This window comes from Malaya genurostris, chromosome 1 (genome assembly GCF_030247185.1).
Source record: "Malaya genurostris strain Urasoe2022 chromosome 1, Malgen_1.1, whole genome shotgun sequence".
NCBI lineage: Eukaryota > Metazoa > Arthropoda > Insecta > Diptera > Culicidae > Malaya > Malaya genurostris.
The window spans coordinates 860,493-881,170 of record NC_080570.1 but is presented as its reverse complement, the minus strand read 5'-3'; the positions used below and the strand labels follow the sequence as shown (position 1 = coordinate 881,170).

Here is a 20,678-nt window from a genome sequence, read left to right as displayed (position 1 = left end):
ACTCTGATAAAGGATTCACTTTTTTTTTTTCAACAGTGATACAGTAAAAAAAGGAATACGTTGGTATTTCTTCATGAGTTTTAAATTGATCACAGCGAAAATTTTTATTATTATTTAACTTTTAACATTGTTGGTTATCGAATCGGGTTTAGGTTGCCTAGGCAAACATAAAAGGAGTGGTCATTTGATTGAAAATTGCCCGAATAATGGGTAAGTGCCACATAACCAATTTTATTCACATCTACGTCTCGTCTTCGACTCATTAGTTCATGACTAGTGGAAGATGAAACTAAAATAAATAAGTATTAGATAATACAGTATGAAGAAGAAGTTAGAGTAGCGGCTAGCGTAGATGGTGATAATGAATCAATACTGAAATTAAAAAAAAATTTTTGAGTCTCATGTCTTTGAAAGCTTTTTTTTTAAAGTCGTTCGTTGATAGAAAAAAAATGTTTCTCTTGTATCACAACATGTTTCTGGTGCTAAATTTTTGATTTTTTTTTTGTTAATTTTCTCCATTATAGTAACATAATTATTGTGATTTAAAAAAATGTTTATTTTGAAACAAAACTTCCTTGAAAAAAAAAAATAAACATAATCTATCGTGATAGCCAACTTTGAGTTTGAGGGTAAGCAAAACCACTACGTTTCACGTAGTCCACCTGCGTGAAGTTCCGCATGCCCTGCAATCAACGGTTCAGTTTCTCGTCGTTTCAATTTTCCCACAGCGTGGAAAAAAATTAATTTATGTGACGTGTGAATCAAGAGTAACATGAAATAAGTTGCATTTGAATAGAAAATTTGACCATCATTGCATTAGATTGAATCGATTTTTCAGTAAATGAGACTAAAATTTTGAATCAAATCAAAAATATATTGAAGAAACAAAAAACTGTGAAGTAATGTTATATCAGTATAGTTGCATAGCATTTTCATCTGTGAAGGTTGAAACCATTGTAAAACTAGAATAGATCAAAATTTGTTTCAATATTTATTTATTTATTTGTTTGTTATGCGACATGATTATTAGATACCAATATAATATTTATTTTTTTATTGAATTCGTATTTATGGAATTCAATGAAATAACATTCGTTATATTGACACTGACATAATTTTTATTTGTTTTAAATAAACATAATTACAAATTTAGCAATTTTAACAACTATTTTATTATATTTATCTATAATATATTGTACTAGACAAATAATGTGACCGTATGAGAATTAACGTTATCTTCAATTTATAATTATTATTATTAGTAGAGGAAAGAACAATAATTTTGCAAAATGACAGTAAAATGAAGTTTTTATTTTTTCTCAATTCTAAAACGCTAGTTTGGAGGCAGAAATTCGAGATCTTTTTTATTTATAAATTTGTTAGCGAACTTTTTGATGAAGGTACTGATACTAGTATTTCAATATAAAATAAATAAAAATGACCCGACGAAACCACATCTATTGACACGACAGTTCGAGAGTTTTTCGTTTCAATTGATAATACATATTTCAAAACTAAAAATATTGACGCTTTTTGTTTTATTCGTTACTCGCAATACAGCATCACTACTATCCAAAGTACGAACCAGACGCGTACATCGCGTCCTCCGAACGAACCCGAGCAGTAACAGCGGACGCACCATCGATCCAATCCAGCTACGACACGTACAATTCGGCGGGACTGCGGCCGTACAGCGAAACATATCCTACTCCTGGTGAGTGTCAAGAAAATGTTGTAAACATCCGTATCCGAAAGAAGTCACTGACCTTCGTCGTTATTGCTATCAACTTCATGTGAGTTCCAACGGGGCTCAAGAATCAGAACGAAAAGTTGCTGAAAACCACCCGAAATGATTTTTTGAAGCCGTTGGTTTTTTTTATGACTTAATGGGAAAATCGATCATCATAAACATAACCTCGGAACGCGCAAAAGTGTTAGTGAAGAACCAGAAGTGAGGAACTTTCTGTTATTGCATTTTAAATAAGTGAAGATACTTCGAGTGTCGCATAAAATTTTGCATGTCTGAGCATTTTTTTTTCGGGACTGTCCCAGCTGAGGCGGAAGCCGGCGATAATTGCCGTGCGAGGGGTTTTTAATGATGATCGTCTGTCGTTAAAATAATTTTTATTATGATTTCATCAAGGGAAGTGTCTCGCCGGTCTGTGTGAGAAACGTATAAAAACGGCAGCGATTGCGTTCTGGTTATGATGGAAACTGCTCCGTGCCATAGTACCATTTTACTCATAGGTAAAACGTTTTTTTGGAAGGGATTAAATGATTTTTACTTAAATAGTTCTCTTTTTACGCCGGTAGGTGGTTTATAATATTATAGTTTCATTAGAGCAGTTGACACGTTATTCAAATGACAATTGAATGTCTTTGGAAGTGACGCTGTTTTTCATTTGATGGATTTATAGAAAAGTATGAAATAGTGAGAAATCCGTTGTTTTCTTTCTAACCTAGTATAACTCCGTTTTCAACGCAATAACCATTGTTAGAAGATTCCGCCAACTTCCGCGAGTTAGAAATCATATGATTTATAATTTAAAAAAAATTGTTTTTCGATATTTTACAATCGGCATCGATGATAACAATGTGTTGAATAGAAAATGGTTCACGCAACGTAATAATTTATATGATCTAAATAACAAAAAAAATGAACATTCATAGAGAAATGCTCCAGGTTTTATTAACAAACTAATACAACTCGTTTGGAACTTGCGGATTGAGCGTGTTCAGAAAAGATTTATTCGGCTTGCGCTAAGAGACCTTCCCTGGCGAAATCCCTTGGATCTGCCACCGTACCCTGATCGATGTCGCCTGTTAGGTCTTGACACACTGGAACGACGAAGGAAGATTCAACAAGCTGCGTTTGTGGCGAAGATTATCAACGGCGAAATCGACTCTCCAAAAATCCTGTCTCTCATCGACTTCCGGGTTTCACAACGAACTCTACGATCAACAGGTTTGCTACAACGAAGATTCCATCGGACATCGTTTGGAGCCAACGAACCTATTGCAGCGTGTGTTCGAACTTTCTCCCTAGTTGAAAATTTATTCGATTTTGGTGAATCATCGCATAAGTTTGTTCAGAAAGTGTCGCAATCCTCGATTTTATAACTTAACTTTATATTCATTAAGACTTTTATTGTCAGATGGAACAAGCAAACAAATAAACAAATAAATAAACAACAATACAATAAAGTAATTATTCTTAGCGGGACCGACTTTTGTGATACGCACTGTAGGTATTATTTTGGTAAGCCCATGTGCTGGAGTTTCACAAACAAGTTGTTGAACTTTGCGTTCAATATCGTTCAAAAGTGATGTCAGGTCTGCTCATTATTTTAGCAATATGATAAGTTTAAACAAGTTTTCTGACTGAGTTTTGTTTTCATTGCGTATGAAATGTTGTATTTTTACAGCTTCTATGACAAGTTTTGTTATCATTTTTCTGCAAGCTTTGAATTTTATATCATTGTTTTTGTAAAAGTAAAGAAAAATGCACACACTGAACTAAAAAAAAATGCCAAAACAATCCAGACAAAACGGAAAAATATTTTTTACAGTATAGTTCTCAATCTCTCGCATTTTTCAACTTGCCGAGAGCATAATTTCGCTTTTTTTTACACGACAACTTGAATAATTTGGTGATTTGCTGCACATTTTTTCAGACGTATTCAAAGTTGTTCTACAGTGATAAGTTGCACAACCGATTTTATTATGTTTCGAAACCGTTCTAAACATATAAACACATAAATAATAATGCTCAAATAATCGAAGAACATTTTAAAATTTCAATAAGCTTCGTTTGCTATTTGGGTTTCCAAAAAGTGCAATTCTTATTGACTATTAAAACATATTTTAATAGTGATCTAGAATACTGTACATGGACAGAAAATTCAATGAAATTTGCTTGGAATGTAACTCAAGGGTAATGGGAGTAAATATAACCTCTATTGAAATTGTGCATTGAAATTTCAAATAACATTCTTATAATTGCACATCAACGGGTTAAACTCAGGAAAAATACCTTTTAAGAGGCTATATATTATCCGGCACGAGAAAATATGTCCATATCTTTTGATTAGTTTCGGTGATGTGAAACTGAATTTATTTTAATGAATTGAGAAGCATCGTACTGAACTTGTTTTGTAATGTTTTGCGAAAATTTCTTTATCGAAATATGTTGAAAATTTCAGGTTGTGAGGCCCAGAATGTTTTTTTTGTGGTCATTTGCGATGACCACTATATAACAAAAATTCTATTTCATGTTCAAAATTTGAGGAAATAGATGTAAAATAACGACGACAATTGTTTTCTGTGTTTAGTACTACCCTTTTTTAAATTCGAAATCGAAATCGAAAGTTCCAGATTGATGAGTAATGATTTTTTCAAAAGATAATTTTACAAATGCGATAAAAATGAGACTGACTATTTTTTCGATTGAAAAATTAAAAAATGTTATGCAAATGACACCCTTGGACAAAAATTGTGCCATTTTACGACTTTATAAATGCACATAAAAAGAGCACTTGAATTTACATTTCAAAGCATTTAGTCATTCAGTTCAATGATAAGTATTATCTTTAACTCCACAGTTAGTTTAGCTGAAGTTTCCAGACTCTAACATTATTTTTACATGTTAATAGATGTAATATTGTGTTTATTTCTAAGAGTGTAGGATTGCATTTTACGCAGGCAATGTACGAGATAATCGCATGGATTGTGTTATGATTACACTAACAAACTTTACCGTTCGAGACTTTCTGGAACTAGCGCCTCCGAACTAACAACCCAGGCTGGTTCAAACAGAATTTTCTGTTTACTTATGCATTCATTTTGCAGCAATACCAATTCAAGCAACGGAAGACAGTTTACCGTTATTCTGTTATTATTTATTGACTCCCTGATTCGGGCGTACACGTTGTGTACATGTATCGCTGTTTTTGTTTATAGAGACTACTGTAAACTATAGCACGCACCGAAACGGATTCTCTTCATTGCGTTTTTCCTTTCGCAGGCGAGCTTCATTGATACATTCTAAATTGTTTACATTATGAATCGGTGATGCGATGTCATGCTGAAACGCACTGGATTTCCTATTTATCTACGGAAAGGTGGAGTCAATCGACGGATCACGGTTCTGGTTGGCCATCTGACTGATTGACTCCATGCACAAAAAAGTAGTACAAATAATCTCGAATGATTTCAATTCTAATATAAAACGGAAAGTTTCCAGAAATTATTTGTTTTATCCGGAATGGCGAACATATAGGAATCATTCCCAGAAAACCAAAGTATAAATAAAGAGAATCTTGGATAAACTTCAATGTGGATTTAATTCTTCCTATTCTGGTTCTCAAGGGCCATAAAAATATTTGCAGTATTATAAGATCATTATTATGTTGACACAAATGCATCTGTTTTTTGCCTATATTTATACTACGAGAAAACGGTTTGAAGGAATTTGGCTTTCACAAAAGATACTTTCAGTACCACCAGAAGTTAAAGAACTTTCAAGTTTTCTAAATGTAGTAATCAAAACATGTGCAATTTCTTGTTGAATAATGGGAATGATTATTTTAAACACAATGACTAGTTGGAGGTGTTAAGCATGTTATACCGCGTGTATTATTATCAATTGTGCAATAATTTAAGAAAAAAATGAACTAAATTGATTTTCATAACCCAATGAATTTTGTAATAAATTTGACGTAAGTTTATCTTACTGATTACGAAACTTACATCAGATATGTTTCACAACCAGTTTTCGAAGCTGACTCGCGTTGTTTCTTATTAAATTGTCGCCAAACGTATATTGTTGCTTAGAATTTATTTACTGACAACAGTTTCCGAAACAAAAACATGTTTCAGAACGTTGGGTTCAATAGTAGTTCAAAATTCTCGGATAATTTTTCAAAAGGGCGTATAAGCAAGTGACAGTTTCTCTTTGTTTACTTTCTCTTCTAATAATTACCAAGCGGTTTCCACGTTTATCACTCAACTCTTTGCATGAAATGATACGCGAAACTTTCGACTTTCAAACAGAATAGTGATATCAAAGAAAATCTTTTTAATCACATCACAATAATCGAAAGAGAGAGTGATTAAAGAGAAACTGTCACTTGCTTATACGCCCTTTTGAAAAATCAACCGAGATTTGACAATTGTTGTTCAAATTAAACTTAGTATAGATAGACAATCGCCCGTCACGCCACCCACTTCGATTCAATTACCAACCCCGCACAAACAGTCAGCGAAAGGTGAATGATCACAAGATTAAAACCTTTTTGAAGACAAAATTAAAAAAAATGAATTTTATAATCAACCATGCGTCTCCATTTTCTAAATCATTGAAGAAAGCGCCAGGGTGGTTGCTTAAAGAAAAGCTATAAATGAATACGGTTACATTTTTATAATCCCTGTTAATCAATTAAATCGATATGCTAATGTACCTTTCAGAACCATCATAAACTGGCTATAGAAAGCTCAGAAAACTTCGAATAGATATAAAATTGTTCCAAGTACATATTTTTCGGGACCTATCCCAGCTTAGTATCATCACTTCCTCGAATTAGTTCTTGCATCCAAAACCCACACGTAAAATCGACTCGTTAACCGAACCGATTAACCAATTTAGCCGAAGTTTTAGCACCTCCGAACAGCAGTCAGTGTTCACCTGTTAGCTATACTTTCGCATACAATGTATCACAACCAATTTTTCCTTCCCGCCTCTTGTTCATAGAGCTCATCATTTTCTTGCCTGTTTGCTCATTATTCGGTTTAATTGCTTGCTCACAAACGATGTAATAACAAACACTTTTTTATTGAAATTATGGCAATTAATTTAATTTTTATGCACGGTAATAATTCATAAAAAAAGATCGTTTCAGCTTAAGCCACAAGTAGTAGCGAAGCACTTGCGGAAAAGTCCACTGCGATTCTGAAGGAAAACTGGGTAAAAATATTCAAGGTTGTGTTCTCTACAAAAGCTGCAACCTTCGCTGTGTCACAATACATACATATATATATATCGCTGTGTTTCGCTATTGGATGACCGCGGAGGCCGACAACATTTCGATACTTGGGTTGCCGTTTTTTATGGTCAGACCGAAACATTTATTGTTACAGCCTGTTTACTGTCTGTTCGTTTGGTGGAATATCGTTTTTCCGTCCGATAGTATTGTTGGGAGCGTGAAGCCAATGAAATCAACCGATCATCATATCCTGGTGACAAATCGTCGTGGTTAGGGATGTTCAGAGTCAGGTGATAATCATATTTATGAGTTTACTCTCAATGAATAATTGAATTGTTAAATTAATTTATAGCTCACTTGAGGATGAGCGTGAGATGAGATTTTCGTGTGCCACTGAATAAATGGGCTATTCACGAACCTATATCGTAAAACTGGCTATTAAATGTGGAAATGGCTTTTTCAAACGACCGTCACTTATAAGTTGCGGAAGCTTTATTGGTCGGGTGGATATCGGTCATGTTTTGACGGCGGAGGAATGATGACTTTTTTTTTGCACCGGCGTTTTGTTTTGCTCGGTTCGTTTGGATTCTGAATTAGACTTGCTCGTTATTCACGCGATTGCGGATTTTGCTACTTTGTAGCTAAATTGCACCTTACTCTTGATTCCAATACATGCATATTAAAACGATCTAAAACCGCTTGCTGTAATCAACTCACTAACGATCTGTTTGTTTTTTTTTCTCATTTTCCATGGCTTGATTCGCATTCGAAATGCAGTTGGTTCGAGTCTGTCGGTTGGAGTTAGCGGCGTTGGCTCCTGTACACCATCCAACCCGCTCGAGTGGACTGGCAATGTGACGGTGCGAAAGAAGCGGAAACCTTACTCAAAATTCCAAACGCTCGAGCTGGAAAAGGAGTTCCTATTCAATGCCTACGTTTCAAAGCAGAAACGATGGGAATTGGCTCGAAATTTGAACCTCACCGAGCGGCAAGTAAGTGAGCATGAAAATAAACTACAGTTTATTCAACTGTTTTGAGTTTGAATTTTTGAAACTAACAAATATAATTTGGTTTGTAGGTAAAAATATGGTTCCAAAATCGACGGATGAAAAACAAGAAAAATTCCCAGCGACAGGCAGCACAGGTCAACAGTAGCAGTAGTAGCAGCTCCAGTCATAATCATGCTCAGCAACAGTCGCATCACAATTCCCACCACCTGAATTTGGGACTGGGCATGCCACTGCACGGTTCGAAAATGCATCAGTGACCCATGGAGCACCATCAGGACGACGCTAATGGACAGCTGAAAATGGAAATGTGTGACGTCCCGACAGCGCCAATGTGCAGCCACATTCCACATCCCCATCTGATCAACTATCACCATTAAACGATGAATCAAACAGTGTTACTAACAGATGCGAGATGTTTTATAGTGGCACAAAATTTGGAGCTCTCCTTGATAATACGTAACAAACGCGCTATTAATAACGTTCAAGCAAGGCCACCAACATACAGCTTCTGCAGAGTGTCGTCAGTATGTGGGATAACGCAACTAAACCATACATTAAATTAATCAATAGATAATCTTGAATGTAAATAATACAGTTAAGAGAAACGAGTGAGTTACAGAAAGAAGGTATTTTCCTGGAAAAAAGGAAGAGAGGAAAAAATAATAAAAAAAAACACAGTAAAAGTTAGTGATTATATAGGACAAGACAAAATTCATTGCTTGAAATTGATTATTCAAATGGGACAACAAATTATAAAATAGGAAATTTTCTTTCCTTGGTTATAGAAAAACGTACAAGTTATTTATCTCATAGAACACTAATGTGAAAGAAAAAACAAAACTAAGGCAAAATCATGTGATTATAATTTAAGTTGTGCTTAATTTTTACTCCTTGTTTTTTTTCACCTTTTTTGTGCAGTCAGTAAGCTGGAGAACTTCTCCATTTAATTTTTGCTCAGTGTTGTAGTTAGAGCAGGCGAAGTTTTTTTTTTAACATTTGTTTCCTATAAATCTGCGAAACTCTAAATAAAATTTTGCCAAACATCGATTTAGCGATATTGTAGTGAGAAGCATTATACATCATGCCAAGTATAGTCCTGAGTCGATCAATAGCATATATTCTTGTATTAGTTTTATAATATGAGTTGAAATAGGAAAATTCAGATCCCGGTTTGTTTCCATTTTGGATCATTGGTTTCGACAGTTTTTGGTACCGTAAATGGCAAATTGTTTAAAATACCCTGGACTTATTGCTACTAGAACAAAAAAATGTTTGAACATGTCGAATAGGATTTGAGCAAATATGAATATGAATTCATTCGAAATTTACGGTACTTGAATAAATACAATGTCGAATTGAGTTTGTTGAGATTTTAAATTCAAACTTTTTTGTTAGCTGATTTGAAGAAAATGTGTTCCATTAAAACTGTTTTTGCTCATATATACACCACACAAGTTACTGCTCTACTTCTACCAGTAGAAAATAAACCAAAAACATCAAAAAGTTAATAGACTCAGAAAGTTAGAACCAGGAGGCGCTATCCTAGAAACTGCCCCTTTTTTATTTTTTTTGGTTGTTCTCTATTAAATGTTTTTTATTAAGCATTGAAACTTTAGGATGAATTACTACCGGGATGATTGCAACTTTCTTCTATTCTGATGAAAAATTTTAATTTATGCATTCTTCTTATTTGTACATATACCATTAGAACGGCCGTTTTAGATTTAAAATTTAGCGTAAAAGTAATAGTGCTAAAATAGAGTTATGAATTTTCAGACAAATGAGAAAATGTACGAAGTATAGATCCAGAGCAAAACATCACATTTTCTCTATATAACCAACAAAGCAGTTTAGTGACATTATAAAATGTGCTCAAGTTTCGCATAAAACAAGAACATAACTTTAGTGATTGATGATATTAAAAACGAGGGAGAAATCTGGTCATGATTACTCTTCGCGAAGTAACAGGAACGTACTTTCTAATAACCGCAACACACCAGGAGAAGTCTACTGCAGCTGCTGTGGTTCCGTTTCAAACCCGTACTAAAACATTGGAACTTAAGCCCAGTAATATTGCATTAGAACCACAAACCTCTCGAGCGAATTTCCAAAAATAAAAAAAAACTCTAATGAAAACCTCAATTTCTCTTTTCAACTTACTTTGAATAATGTGTTTTCGAAAACATTTTTAGATACTTCTAAAAGTGTTGCAGGATATGCAAATAATCATAGTATCTCGAAGATATAGGAGAAATCATGTACATAATTCTTTTTCACTTTAGACAGTACTTCACAGCAGTTAAAACATTTGCGGATAGCAGCTACTGTTTGATGAATATTATAACATGCGAACTGCAATAATTGTCAGTAGCAAAACCCAAGGGAATCTTTATTGAAACAGATTTAAAGGAGGTCATTATAAGTGAAAATCAATTGAAGTGAAATGGATAACTGATGTAATAAGAATACATTTTAATTATTGTAATTTAAAATTAATTAGTTCTAACATAATAACTTTAAATAAACGTATTAATAAATTATTGGTGTGATAGTTTTAATGCACATTTATTTGCATTAGCAGTGAATACTCAGTATTCGAGCCATGATCGTATTGAACCATTTTGTACTTTTTGGCACAAGAGCTATTACTCTCAGAAGGAATATTGTTACTCATGTGTTATTGTAACTTATCATAATATGTAAAACTTGTACAAAATGGAAACATCTTAAGAATGCGTTCATTTTATGTCATAGCTGGAGACACAATCGGTTGGTATGCGAGCGTATTTCAAATGAATCCAAAATCTAAAACTAGACCATAATGATCCGAAAACCCTAACCCTAAAATTCTAAATCTAAATTAGTTCAACCTCTTAACAAACGGAATTTATCATCATTTGTTTTTCATAACTAAAAATGTCCAACATTCATGAATCTGTTTCAAAATGCCATTAGCAGCCCGAAACGCCAACTGAAATTGGATTTATTACGATGAATGGATCCGGAACAATGAATAACTCATTTCTCGGTTAATTTTTCAAAAGGGCGTATAAGCAAGTGACAGTTTCTCTTTGTTTACTTTCTCTTCTATTAATTACCAAGCGGTTTCCACGTTTATCACTCACTAATGAAAAATCAACCGAGATTTGTCATGACGTTGTGTTTTCTGACTGGTTCCCTCACCAGCCAACAGATGGATCTGCCATCAGTTTGGTACGTGTAAGTGGGTTCACCATTCAAAGCGAAATTTTTCGTCTGAGAAATCGTCACCGTTGAGTGAATTTTTGTCAGTTTCGGGAAACTCGGAACGTTTTTCTTTCTCAATTTATACCGCCGGAAGGATTTGAGAGATTTTAAAATATATTTTAGTTACATAACCCGGGAAACGGTAACCCCATTCATCTCAGTTTCAGTAGGCCATTAGTTAGAGTGAGATCTGCTGTTTCTATTCAATATATTGGCTTTAAGGGTAAGGGCGTCGCTATAACAGTATTGCATAATTTTCTAATTATTTTTTCTGTGGTATTGTATCCGATTTTATCTCAATTCGTTGATTGAAAATCGAGTAATCGGTAGAATAACATGGCGACTCTACTGATGAGATGACTATTAGTACAATTGCCCTATCCGTCATTTTTTCGGTACTATGAAGAACGCGTTAGGAATATTGAGAGATCAATTGTTATATCAGGTAAATCGCTTCACAAATAATCACTCAGGAAAACAACAATTCGAAGGTAATTATGATAATACTTAATTGTTGTAAGCATCTTTAGAGCCGATATAAGATGACATTACTTGATTACATTACCAAGTCATTCTAGTCTAGAAAGAAGAAAAAGTTTAATTTATATTATTCTGATTAGTCCAATGTAATCAGCATTTGAACGCTTGGATCCGTCATAAAACTCCATCTTGAATCGTGAAAGAGAGAAAATGTGTCTCTACTCATTCATCTGCAATGCATAGCGTTAGAATAACTTGGTTTGAAAAGACGATCTCTGTTAACAATCGTATCATTGTTTCGTACCCTATGCGAGAAGATTTCCCTTACTCGATGGAAGGATCCAAATTTGAATATAAATAAAAACAGAATCCGATTTTCTTTGCGACGGTTTCATCTCCCCTTCAACTTTCTCTCACCTTGTAAGTTGTAGCAAGCAAGTGTGTATTCTATTATTAAAAAAATTCACCCTAGTTTTGTGCTTCTTCTCAAGCGTCGTTTATTTTTCGGTTCGTAATATTTCCAACATGGTCCTCACTCATCCCATCCGTTCGTCGAACGTTCATCGTCTAAAGGAGACGTGGTGTGGCACACATTGCTGCCCTGCCAGTTCCCTTGGGTCATGCGTTGGAAAATTGGAATTTTGTGTTAACAAATCCTAATCGGGCGCTACCATCTTTCTCCGACGCTCGGCGCCCTCGAGGCCACATGCCTACTCTTTGAGACGCGGGGTGATATCTTTATTAACGTTACGGTTTTGTGTTTGGCAAGAGACGCGGCTGTTAGTTTAGGGACTTATGCTGGGGTGTCGTGGGCATGTTGTTGTTCTTTTTTTCGCTACATTGCCCTCTGCCAGTCATTCGATATGCCTTAGCGAAGGTTAGTTTTCGGGTGAGTGCAATGAGTCAGGCGAGGGTGTTCTCGGAAACTTTCATCGTTCGTTTATGTAACATGAGTGGCAGTCGGCTCAGGTCACTTGTTTGGAAATAAGATGGCGACGGGTGTTTCTTCCATGAGGATTTCCTCACTAGGATGGATTTAAAATAAAATTCCAGGTGTTTTTTTTTCAACTTGAACAGCGTCAAACGAGAAAGCAACTGAGTGTGTAAGTTAAACTGAACCTCTCGTGACTCCAAGTCAAATAAAATATAAGTTTTTTTTTGTGATTCTGATTAGTTATAATTTAGTAAAATAAAACTCTTGTTTTTTCCATACTCTCAATTTAGTTTTTAAAGCAATTGAGTTGGTGGTCATTACTATACAACCAACAATCAAGTTGTTTTTTTTAATGCTGGCAGCTGACACACACATGTCAATCAAATTTCCAATCTTCAAGGCTTGAACATTAAATATTGAGTATAAATATTTTCATAAATTGAATTTTATAAGCATTTCAGTTGTGTCATCTGTATATTCAATGCAATGAGCTCGGATTTGAAAAGCAATCGAAAATAATTACTTTTGAAACTGACTTACCGACGCTGTTGCACGATTTTTCATTTGTTTCCTTATTGAAGTTGATCGGAAGACCCTAGTTTTTAGAGTGGCTAGCGAAATGAACTAAATCGCCTAAAAAAATTTATTTTCTTCAAAATCGATGTTGTCAATACTCTTGCAATTCATACCTTCCACAAAAAGGTATGTTTAATAGCGATTCGTTTCCCGCGTCACTGTTTTCACATTTGGCAGCCATAAACAATAAACAGCAACTCTTCTCAAATATTTAATTAGAATAAAATCAACACAAATATTAGTAGTATGAGTAGTTAGTCGATAAATTTCATTTGAGATAGATATGGTAAGTGACGGATGCTTTGCGGAATGGCAGTCTTTGGATGCGGATGCTTTGCGGAATTCAGTCTGATCGTTAAGGATTCTTATAATCGGTAGGATCGTTGCACAAGCCTTGCAATGGTTCTGTACGCTATGAATCGACTGCAAAATCTGTTAAAACAGAATCAGAATGGTTTTTTTTACACTATTTATTCATAATAATTTGTATTTCTTTGAAGTCACAGGAATTCTTGATGTTTATGGTCAAGTCTATATTACATTGTACTTATCTGAAATAGATACACCCAAACCTCCATTTACGAACCTTATATATGTATGTATGTATGCTTACACACTCACTCGTTTGCGTATATGTGTATATATTTATACATATAAATGATCGCTTTTACTTCACCAATATTTATATGTATTAAGAAATACAAATATTTACACACATGCAAACGTATATCAATACATATATACATATATAAGTTACGTAAATGGAGGTTTAGGTGTATTCGCCTCTGATGAAGAAAAGTTTTCGGTCATTTCATACTGTACTGGATGTGATAAGAATGAAGTCGACATTCTTTTCTGGCACTAGTACCTGTAGTAAATGTGTACCAACTGAGAAGTTTTTCATCATGTTATATCAACATTATGATAAAAGAACTAAAACAACACATGCCATTCAAATAATGATCAATGGTAATTAGTTCTAACACACTCAATAACAAATCTTATAAGGAATCCCAGAAACGAGAAAGATAGTTTTTTGTTTTTGACGGAATTCGATGAGCTTATCAAATTTGTTTCGCAGCATACACTCCAGTTTGTAAATGTTTTGTATACGAATATGTGGTATATGAAAAATCTAGCGAGTGTATGATTTCGCAGCACTGTTTCGTAATTAAAGAACATATTACAGAACGACGGAATTTAAAACTAAGTAAGTGAAGGAGGTGTGCTTTTGTGAAAAAATAATGCCGGTTGATTTGGGTCTTTCTAAATCATAAAGTCGGTTATATACGACTGAGTATTTGACACAGTATTAGTATTAATGATTCTGTGTATTTTCAACAAACTTTTGCTTAGGAAAATAATGTAAATTTCTGTGAAAATCAGAGATGCCAGATCTGCAGATTTGTATGAAAATCTGCAGATTGCGTACAAAGTGCTGCAGACATTTTTTGTTGTGCAGACTTTTGCACAACAAAAAATGTCTTTAATTTTGATAATCTAGCTTTTCGCAGACTTTCGTCAAAGTTTACAGACTTTTGAAATTGCCGCGACCTTTTTTTTTGCTCGCCATGTCAATTAAGCGTATCATACTTTATACAGATATGAAGACATACTTGCTAACTGCAGATATACAGACTTATGGAACCCTGTCTGCAGATATTTAAATTTTTTACCTGGCATCTCTGGTGAAAATAGATAAGATTTCTCTAAAATATGGGCGTTTTTCAATTTCACTATCTAAATTAGACTAGATCGAATAGTATTTCGAGGAATTCTGTTGTGTTGCTTCTGGTGCGAAAATTTTTACAAGTAACTGGATTAACAAACCAGAACTACTTTTATCCGGTTTGGTGGTTCAATGCATAGGGCGCTGGTCTTACAAGCCAGTTGTCGTATGTTCGAGTCCCGACCTGGAAGGATTCTTATACCGTTTTCGTTTATTTATCAGAGCAGCCCGAGAGCTGACCCAGAGTCGCCCAAACCACTTCTGATGTGTTTGTTTCAGCAACCTATGGTCGCTCTAGATCGGACTTCAATCGCGTAGTTTCGCTCTGAAAATTTTCTCGGGTCGCACCACGCATCCATGCGAGTTTGTTTATTTTTTCTTTTTTTCATGAGTTGTTGTTTAGGGGGCTTACAACGTGTTCGTTTTACTCGGAGTCAGAGTCGCCCGCGTGTAGGCTCAAAAACGAAAACGGTATTAGTATCAGTAGGATCGTAGTACTAGCCATGCAATGATTCTCTACGCTATGAATCGGCTGCGAAGTCTTTTGCAATAGAAAGGACAAATTTCACAAAAGGAATATAATGTCAAGACTTTTCTTTTGATTAACAGAGTCTGTACAGTCCAAAATTTATTCGTTTTACTCTTTGCTTCCATGATGTAACCAAGAAGAGATTTCACCTTATATTGAGCGCTGTCGATTTTTTCATTTTTCAACTTTATCTATTTTGAAGGGCATAACTTTCTCTTGATTGAGAGGATGGGTATGGTGTGATGGGCTAGTCGGTGCCTTTCACGTAACCCATTTGGGTTGGATTTCCAACCCCGCACATAAGATCAGAAAGCTTTTCTGACCCAAAGTGACGAATGACCTTTAGGTTAAAACATTTATAAATGAAACAAATAAAAAACTTTATCTAGAATCTAGATATCAGAGTCAACGAAGCGCTAACCTATAACTCTGGAACCAGAATTTCGATTTTGATGGAATTTTATAGCATTCCATGGCAATATAGAATCCTTCAAGTGAAAAATTCATGGGAGCCATGGTGTAAGATTCTCAATATCCGTCGAAATCAATCCGAATATAATATCAAGTAAGAATGTATTCTTTTTAATATAGAGGGTAATGATACCCCCATTCATCTTAGCTCCTTGTCATCTTATATACGAAAACTATTAGTTAAAGTGAGATCTGTTGACTCTTTTCGGTAGATTTTCTGTAAGGGTGAGATGACAATAGGTAGTACAGAGAAAACACTTTGGCTGTACCACACCGCCAGTGTGCGGTTCCGAAAGCACCTGAAGTAGCGATCAAAAACACTAAAAAGGAGCTCCGAATTTGAAAACTTATAAATAAAAGATCTTATGGTCGCTTAAGTTTCCAATAAATTTTATCGGGTTTCAAATTTACTAAACTGAACAAAAATTACTTTTACTTGTAGGTGTTAATATTTGATGGCCGCACAAACTTGCACCTTGGTTGTACTGGTTTCCGGTTTCAGAGGCACCGGGAATAGGGAAACATTATGAATTGAATCGCATTCAAAGAAAATAAATTGCGTTAAACTTTACTATATTAAACAATTCCTTCACTTTTTCGTCACTGATGTCACGAAATAGTAACAGACACAGTGACTAATATTCCGATATGCTTTTTTCACCTCTCATAAATTCTCAGTCTGTTTTGGTTTTATTGTGTATTGTTTATTGTTCATTTGGAGTAGGAAAAGCCCGGCGGAGTTTTTGTCAAACTTGTTCTCCAACAGGCATGAAATCTTCTCTACTTTTGCATCAACATGTTACAATCACGATTTATTAATTTTTAGTTTGTCGTAAAGCCGCCATGACTAAGTTCAGTTTTTGCAATGACTGAGCGGAAATATATATTGGAGAAGCCAAGTGAAAGAAAAACTAACAGAAAAGATGAATTTTTTGGAAAAAGATACGCTCAGAGACAGGACTCGAACCTGCGTTCTTATGCATTCCGTGCATACACGCTACCATTTCGCCACTCTGATCTTGTTTTAGCCACTGCAAAACTCGAAACAGACATAGTAGCAACGTACATCGAACATGGTCTACATCCTGGCCGTCACCCGACCGATATCTCACATCCAAACATCTTCTCTGTTCATCATGCACTAGTCCTCTCGCTTTATACCTATTTCTCCGATCAAGCATTGAGTACGAGAGTGTATTTATAATCGCTTGTCACCTGATGTCCAGCCAGCGACTGGCACCATTAAGAAGGTGACAAGCGATTATAAATACACTCTCCTACTCAATGCTTGATCGAAGAAATAGGTATAAAGCGAGATGACTAGTGTTTGATGAACAGAGAAGATGTTTGGATGTGAGATATCGGTCGGGTGACGGCCAGGATGTAGACCATGGTCGATGTACGTTGCTACTATGTCTGTTTCGAGTTTTGCAGTGGCTAAAACAAGATCAGAGTGGCGAAATGGTAGCGCGTATGCACGGAATGCATAAGAACGCAGGTTCGAGTCCTGTCTCTGAGCGTATCTTTTTCCAAAAAATTCATCTTTTCTGTTAGTTTTTCTTTCACTTGGCTTCTCCAATATATATTTCCGCTCAGTCATTGCAAAAAATGTTACAATCATCCAAATCATACATTTTACTGAAATGTAGTAAAATAAACCTAGGAACAATTTCTTGCCAGAATCACGTGATATAAAGTCGAATGAATTGGAACAGTGATTGAATATGCGACACATGCTGGAAAAAATGGCGTTGTACCCATAATTAGTTCTAGCAAAGGGAATCCGAAGAAAAGAATAGTTTCGAAGATTACGGCGATGGATATCTATTTGTTAAAGCTGTAGGATCTTAATTAGAGGAGATCTGCCATTAAAAGTAGCCTTGCTAACATCGCGACGGGCAGCTAACAAATCGAGATCAATCAGGAAGCAGACGCAGACCAAATAAATCGGGTTTAAAAAGAAATTCACATCGATTTCTCAGAAATGGCCGGAACGTTTTTTACAAAATTGGATTGATATGAAAGGTTGGATGATCGCACAGATGCCTATTGAATATCATTCATTTACGATTAGTGCTTCGGGAAATACAAGAATTTCAATCCGTTCAATTTGATTGCCAAAATCAGAACTATCAACTGTGCTTTTGGTTGTGCTTCTGACGCAGATATTGTTCCTCTGAGTGCTACGTATTGTGAATCAGAATATTAAAAAATGTGCCAAAGTATGTCATTTATGAGGAATATGTGTATGATTAGTGCCTGGGTATTACTGAAACATGTTTTAAGGTGTGATTGACACACTGCTCTAACCGACCGCCCTGAGATACGTCATTTAAAATTACGACACAAGAAGCGTACTAAAATACGTAATCAGATCTTCAAATTATTGCAAATTGTATGTATTTTTTTCAATTATAGAGGTTTTAACACCACATCTTTCTGACCCTATGTGCGGGGTTGGGAATCGAACCCAGGTGGGCTGCGTGATATTCATCGACTATCGCATTACGCTATACCAGTCCCCTATAAATTGTATGTCTTGTTAGTTGATATTTAAACTAACCTTCTTTTTAACAAACGTCTAGGTGGATTAAAATAGTTTTGCTTTGCTCTATAGAAAGGCAATAGAATTGCTGGAGAAACCGACTTGTGATCGGAGCTCCGGAGATCCTTATAGTTATATACGATTCGACTCAGCTCAACGAACTGAGCAAATACCTTTTTCAAAGATTTTTCTCTCCGAGCAATTTTCTCGGAAATGGCTGAACCAATTTTAACAAGCTTAAGCTCGTTTTAAGCTATTATTAGAATGTGAATCAAGTTCAAAGATTGAATGACTGTTACTTCTGGTTCCGGAGATATAGTGGGATAAGTGACGTAAACGACAAAAGGCGTTTTTTATACACGAACTTTTTTTTCTGAAAGTAATTCATGATCAAGTTCAAATGTATTATTTCTGATACTTTTGGGTTCGAGAATGTAGTCAACAGACACCGTTGAGTCACGAAGTTGCTGAACCAATCGAAACAAAATGAATGAATTTGTGTTAAACATCAGCCTATATTCATGTCAGAAATTATCCTAACGAAAAAAATATGTTTTCATGAGACAGTTTGAATGGCAAGAGAAAGGCATTATCACACCTCTAGGTAGATTGAGAATAGGTTTATTATGTTTGTGTTTGCTTGGAATACTTTCAATTTAGAAGAGTGGAATTAACAAGTAGATATGGAGGGGTGGGTATAGCGTGAAGGATAAGATGACCTTTCCAATCTCTTTACGTCGCTTCGGAGGGATCATACTGACTTCAGTCCATTTCTGTTTTCTGGCGTGTAAAAACCAAACTTGGTTTCAAAATAAGTTACCAATTGACTTCGAAAATCAAACTGATGATGCTCTGTGTTATTGGTCCCGAAGCAGCATGCGAGACACCTAGCATCCAAATATTTGATTTAATCTGCATAATCTCACCGAAAACATGGAATCTGCGCGACTTCATGGGAAGTAGAGTTCATTCGGTCACCACAAAACTCTCCAATCCACATTTTTTCACTGTGTAATCTAACCCATCACGTTATATATTTATCAAAGTTTTCTTCACCGTTTGAGTTCTTAGAAAATATTGTTTTATGAGTTAATGAAAATCGTTTTTGTTTGCATATTCAAAATAATGTCGAACACGTCCTTTTTGGATTGCTGTTGTTAAGCATATTAGTAAAAGTACTTCCATTTTGTAAAGTTGCTTTAAGTTTCACTTTTAATTTTTAAATGATTTTAAACATTGTACGTATTGTTCGTGTAATAATATCTCTGCGAAAACTGACAAAAATTGATTCATCATGCTTCCTTCGTGTACTCACATGCAATATCCATGTCGTTCATGCATTCAATTTTACATCGATTATTATGCATAAAATTTTTTGCCGAAGAATAAGTCTTAATTTCACAGTTAGTTTTTTACGCTTCGTTTATTAAATCGAAGTTAAATAACATTTCTTGCAGCAAAAAAAAAAATTTGAATTTTTGATCCACTTCAAGATGTATTGCTTAAAAGAGGATTTTACGTTTAGAGTTAATTCGTTGTCATCACCAAAGTAAACTGCTTATGGGATGAAAATATGTAGTCAACAATTTAATTTTATCTAGTTTATTCACATTACAAGTATGCAGTTGTTAAGAATTAAGAACCTGAGGAATATTTGACTTGCAGTTTTTAACAACTCTTGATAAGAGCTGCATGAAAAGCCCAACATGATCGAAAATTTCTACTCCATTTCCGCACCTCAATGATAATCGAAGGCAAACAAAAGGCAAAATGACCTCACCAGGAGTTGCCATGCGTCAATTTTGATCTTCAATTTGCCTGAACAATCTCACATATGCACACTCACACAGTGTATCTGAATCCACCCGCGTTAACGAGATGGAAAAAGGAATTTGGAACTACCTTTCTTGCTTACCCTTCTTCGAAAACTTGGTAAAGCTTCGTCATCATTAAGTTTCATATATAAAATAAAAATTGTAATAAAAGAATAACATAAAACAGCCTCGAAGAGAAAGAGCACTTTTCTTACACATACACCGCTGTAAGCCATCACTTACACCACAGAAAGAATCATTAACTTTTATACGAAGTCCGGAGCTTGACAGGCGGAGAGAGAAAAACAACATGGAAACGACAAACTGGGCGAGTTGCCGTCGCCTGCGTTTATATTTTCGTCAG

At 35.1% G+C, this 20,678-nt stretch overlaps 1 protein-coding gene across 3 annotated transcripts in view; it reads left to right on the top strand.

Annotated features, from left to right (window-relative positions):
• LOC131428876 (homeobox protein abdominal-B-like) overlaps positions 1-10,451 on the top strand; it is a 47,585-nt gene extending 37,134 nt beyond the window's left edge. For all 3 annotated transcript variants that reach the window (XM_058592943.1, XM_058592941.1, XM_058592938.1), the window contains 3 exons: positions 1,561-1,714; positions 7,758-7,972; positions 8,059-10,451. In XM_058592943.1, coding sequence (XP_058448926.1) covers positions 1,561-1,714; positions 7,758-7,972; positions 8,059-8,247 — 558 coding nt within the window. In that variant the 3' untranslated portion in view covers positions 8,248-10,451. The remainder of the gene's footprint in view (positions 1-1,560; positions 1,715-7,757; positions 7,973-8,058) is intronic.
• Positions 10,452-20,678: the final 10,227 nt, after the last annotated feature.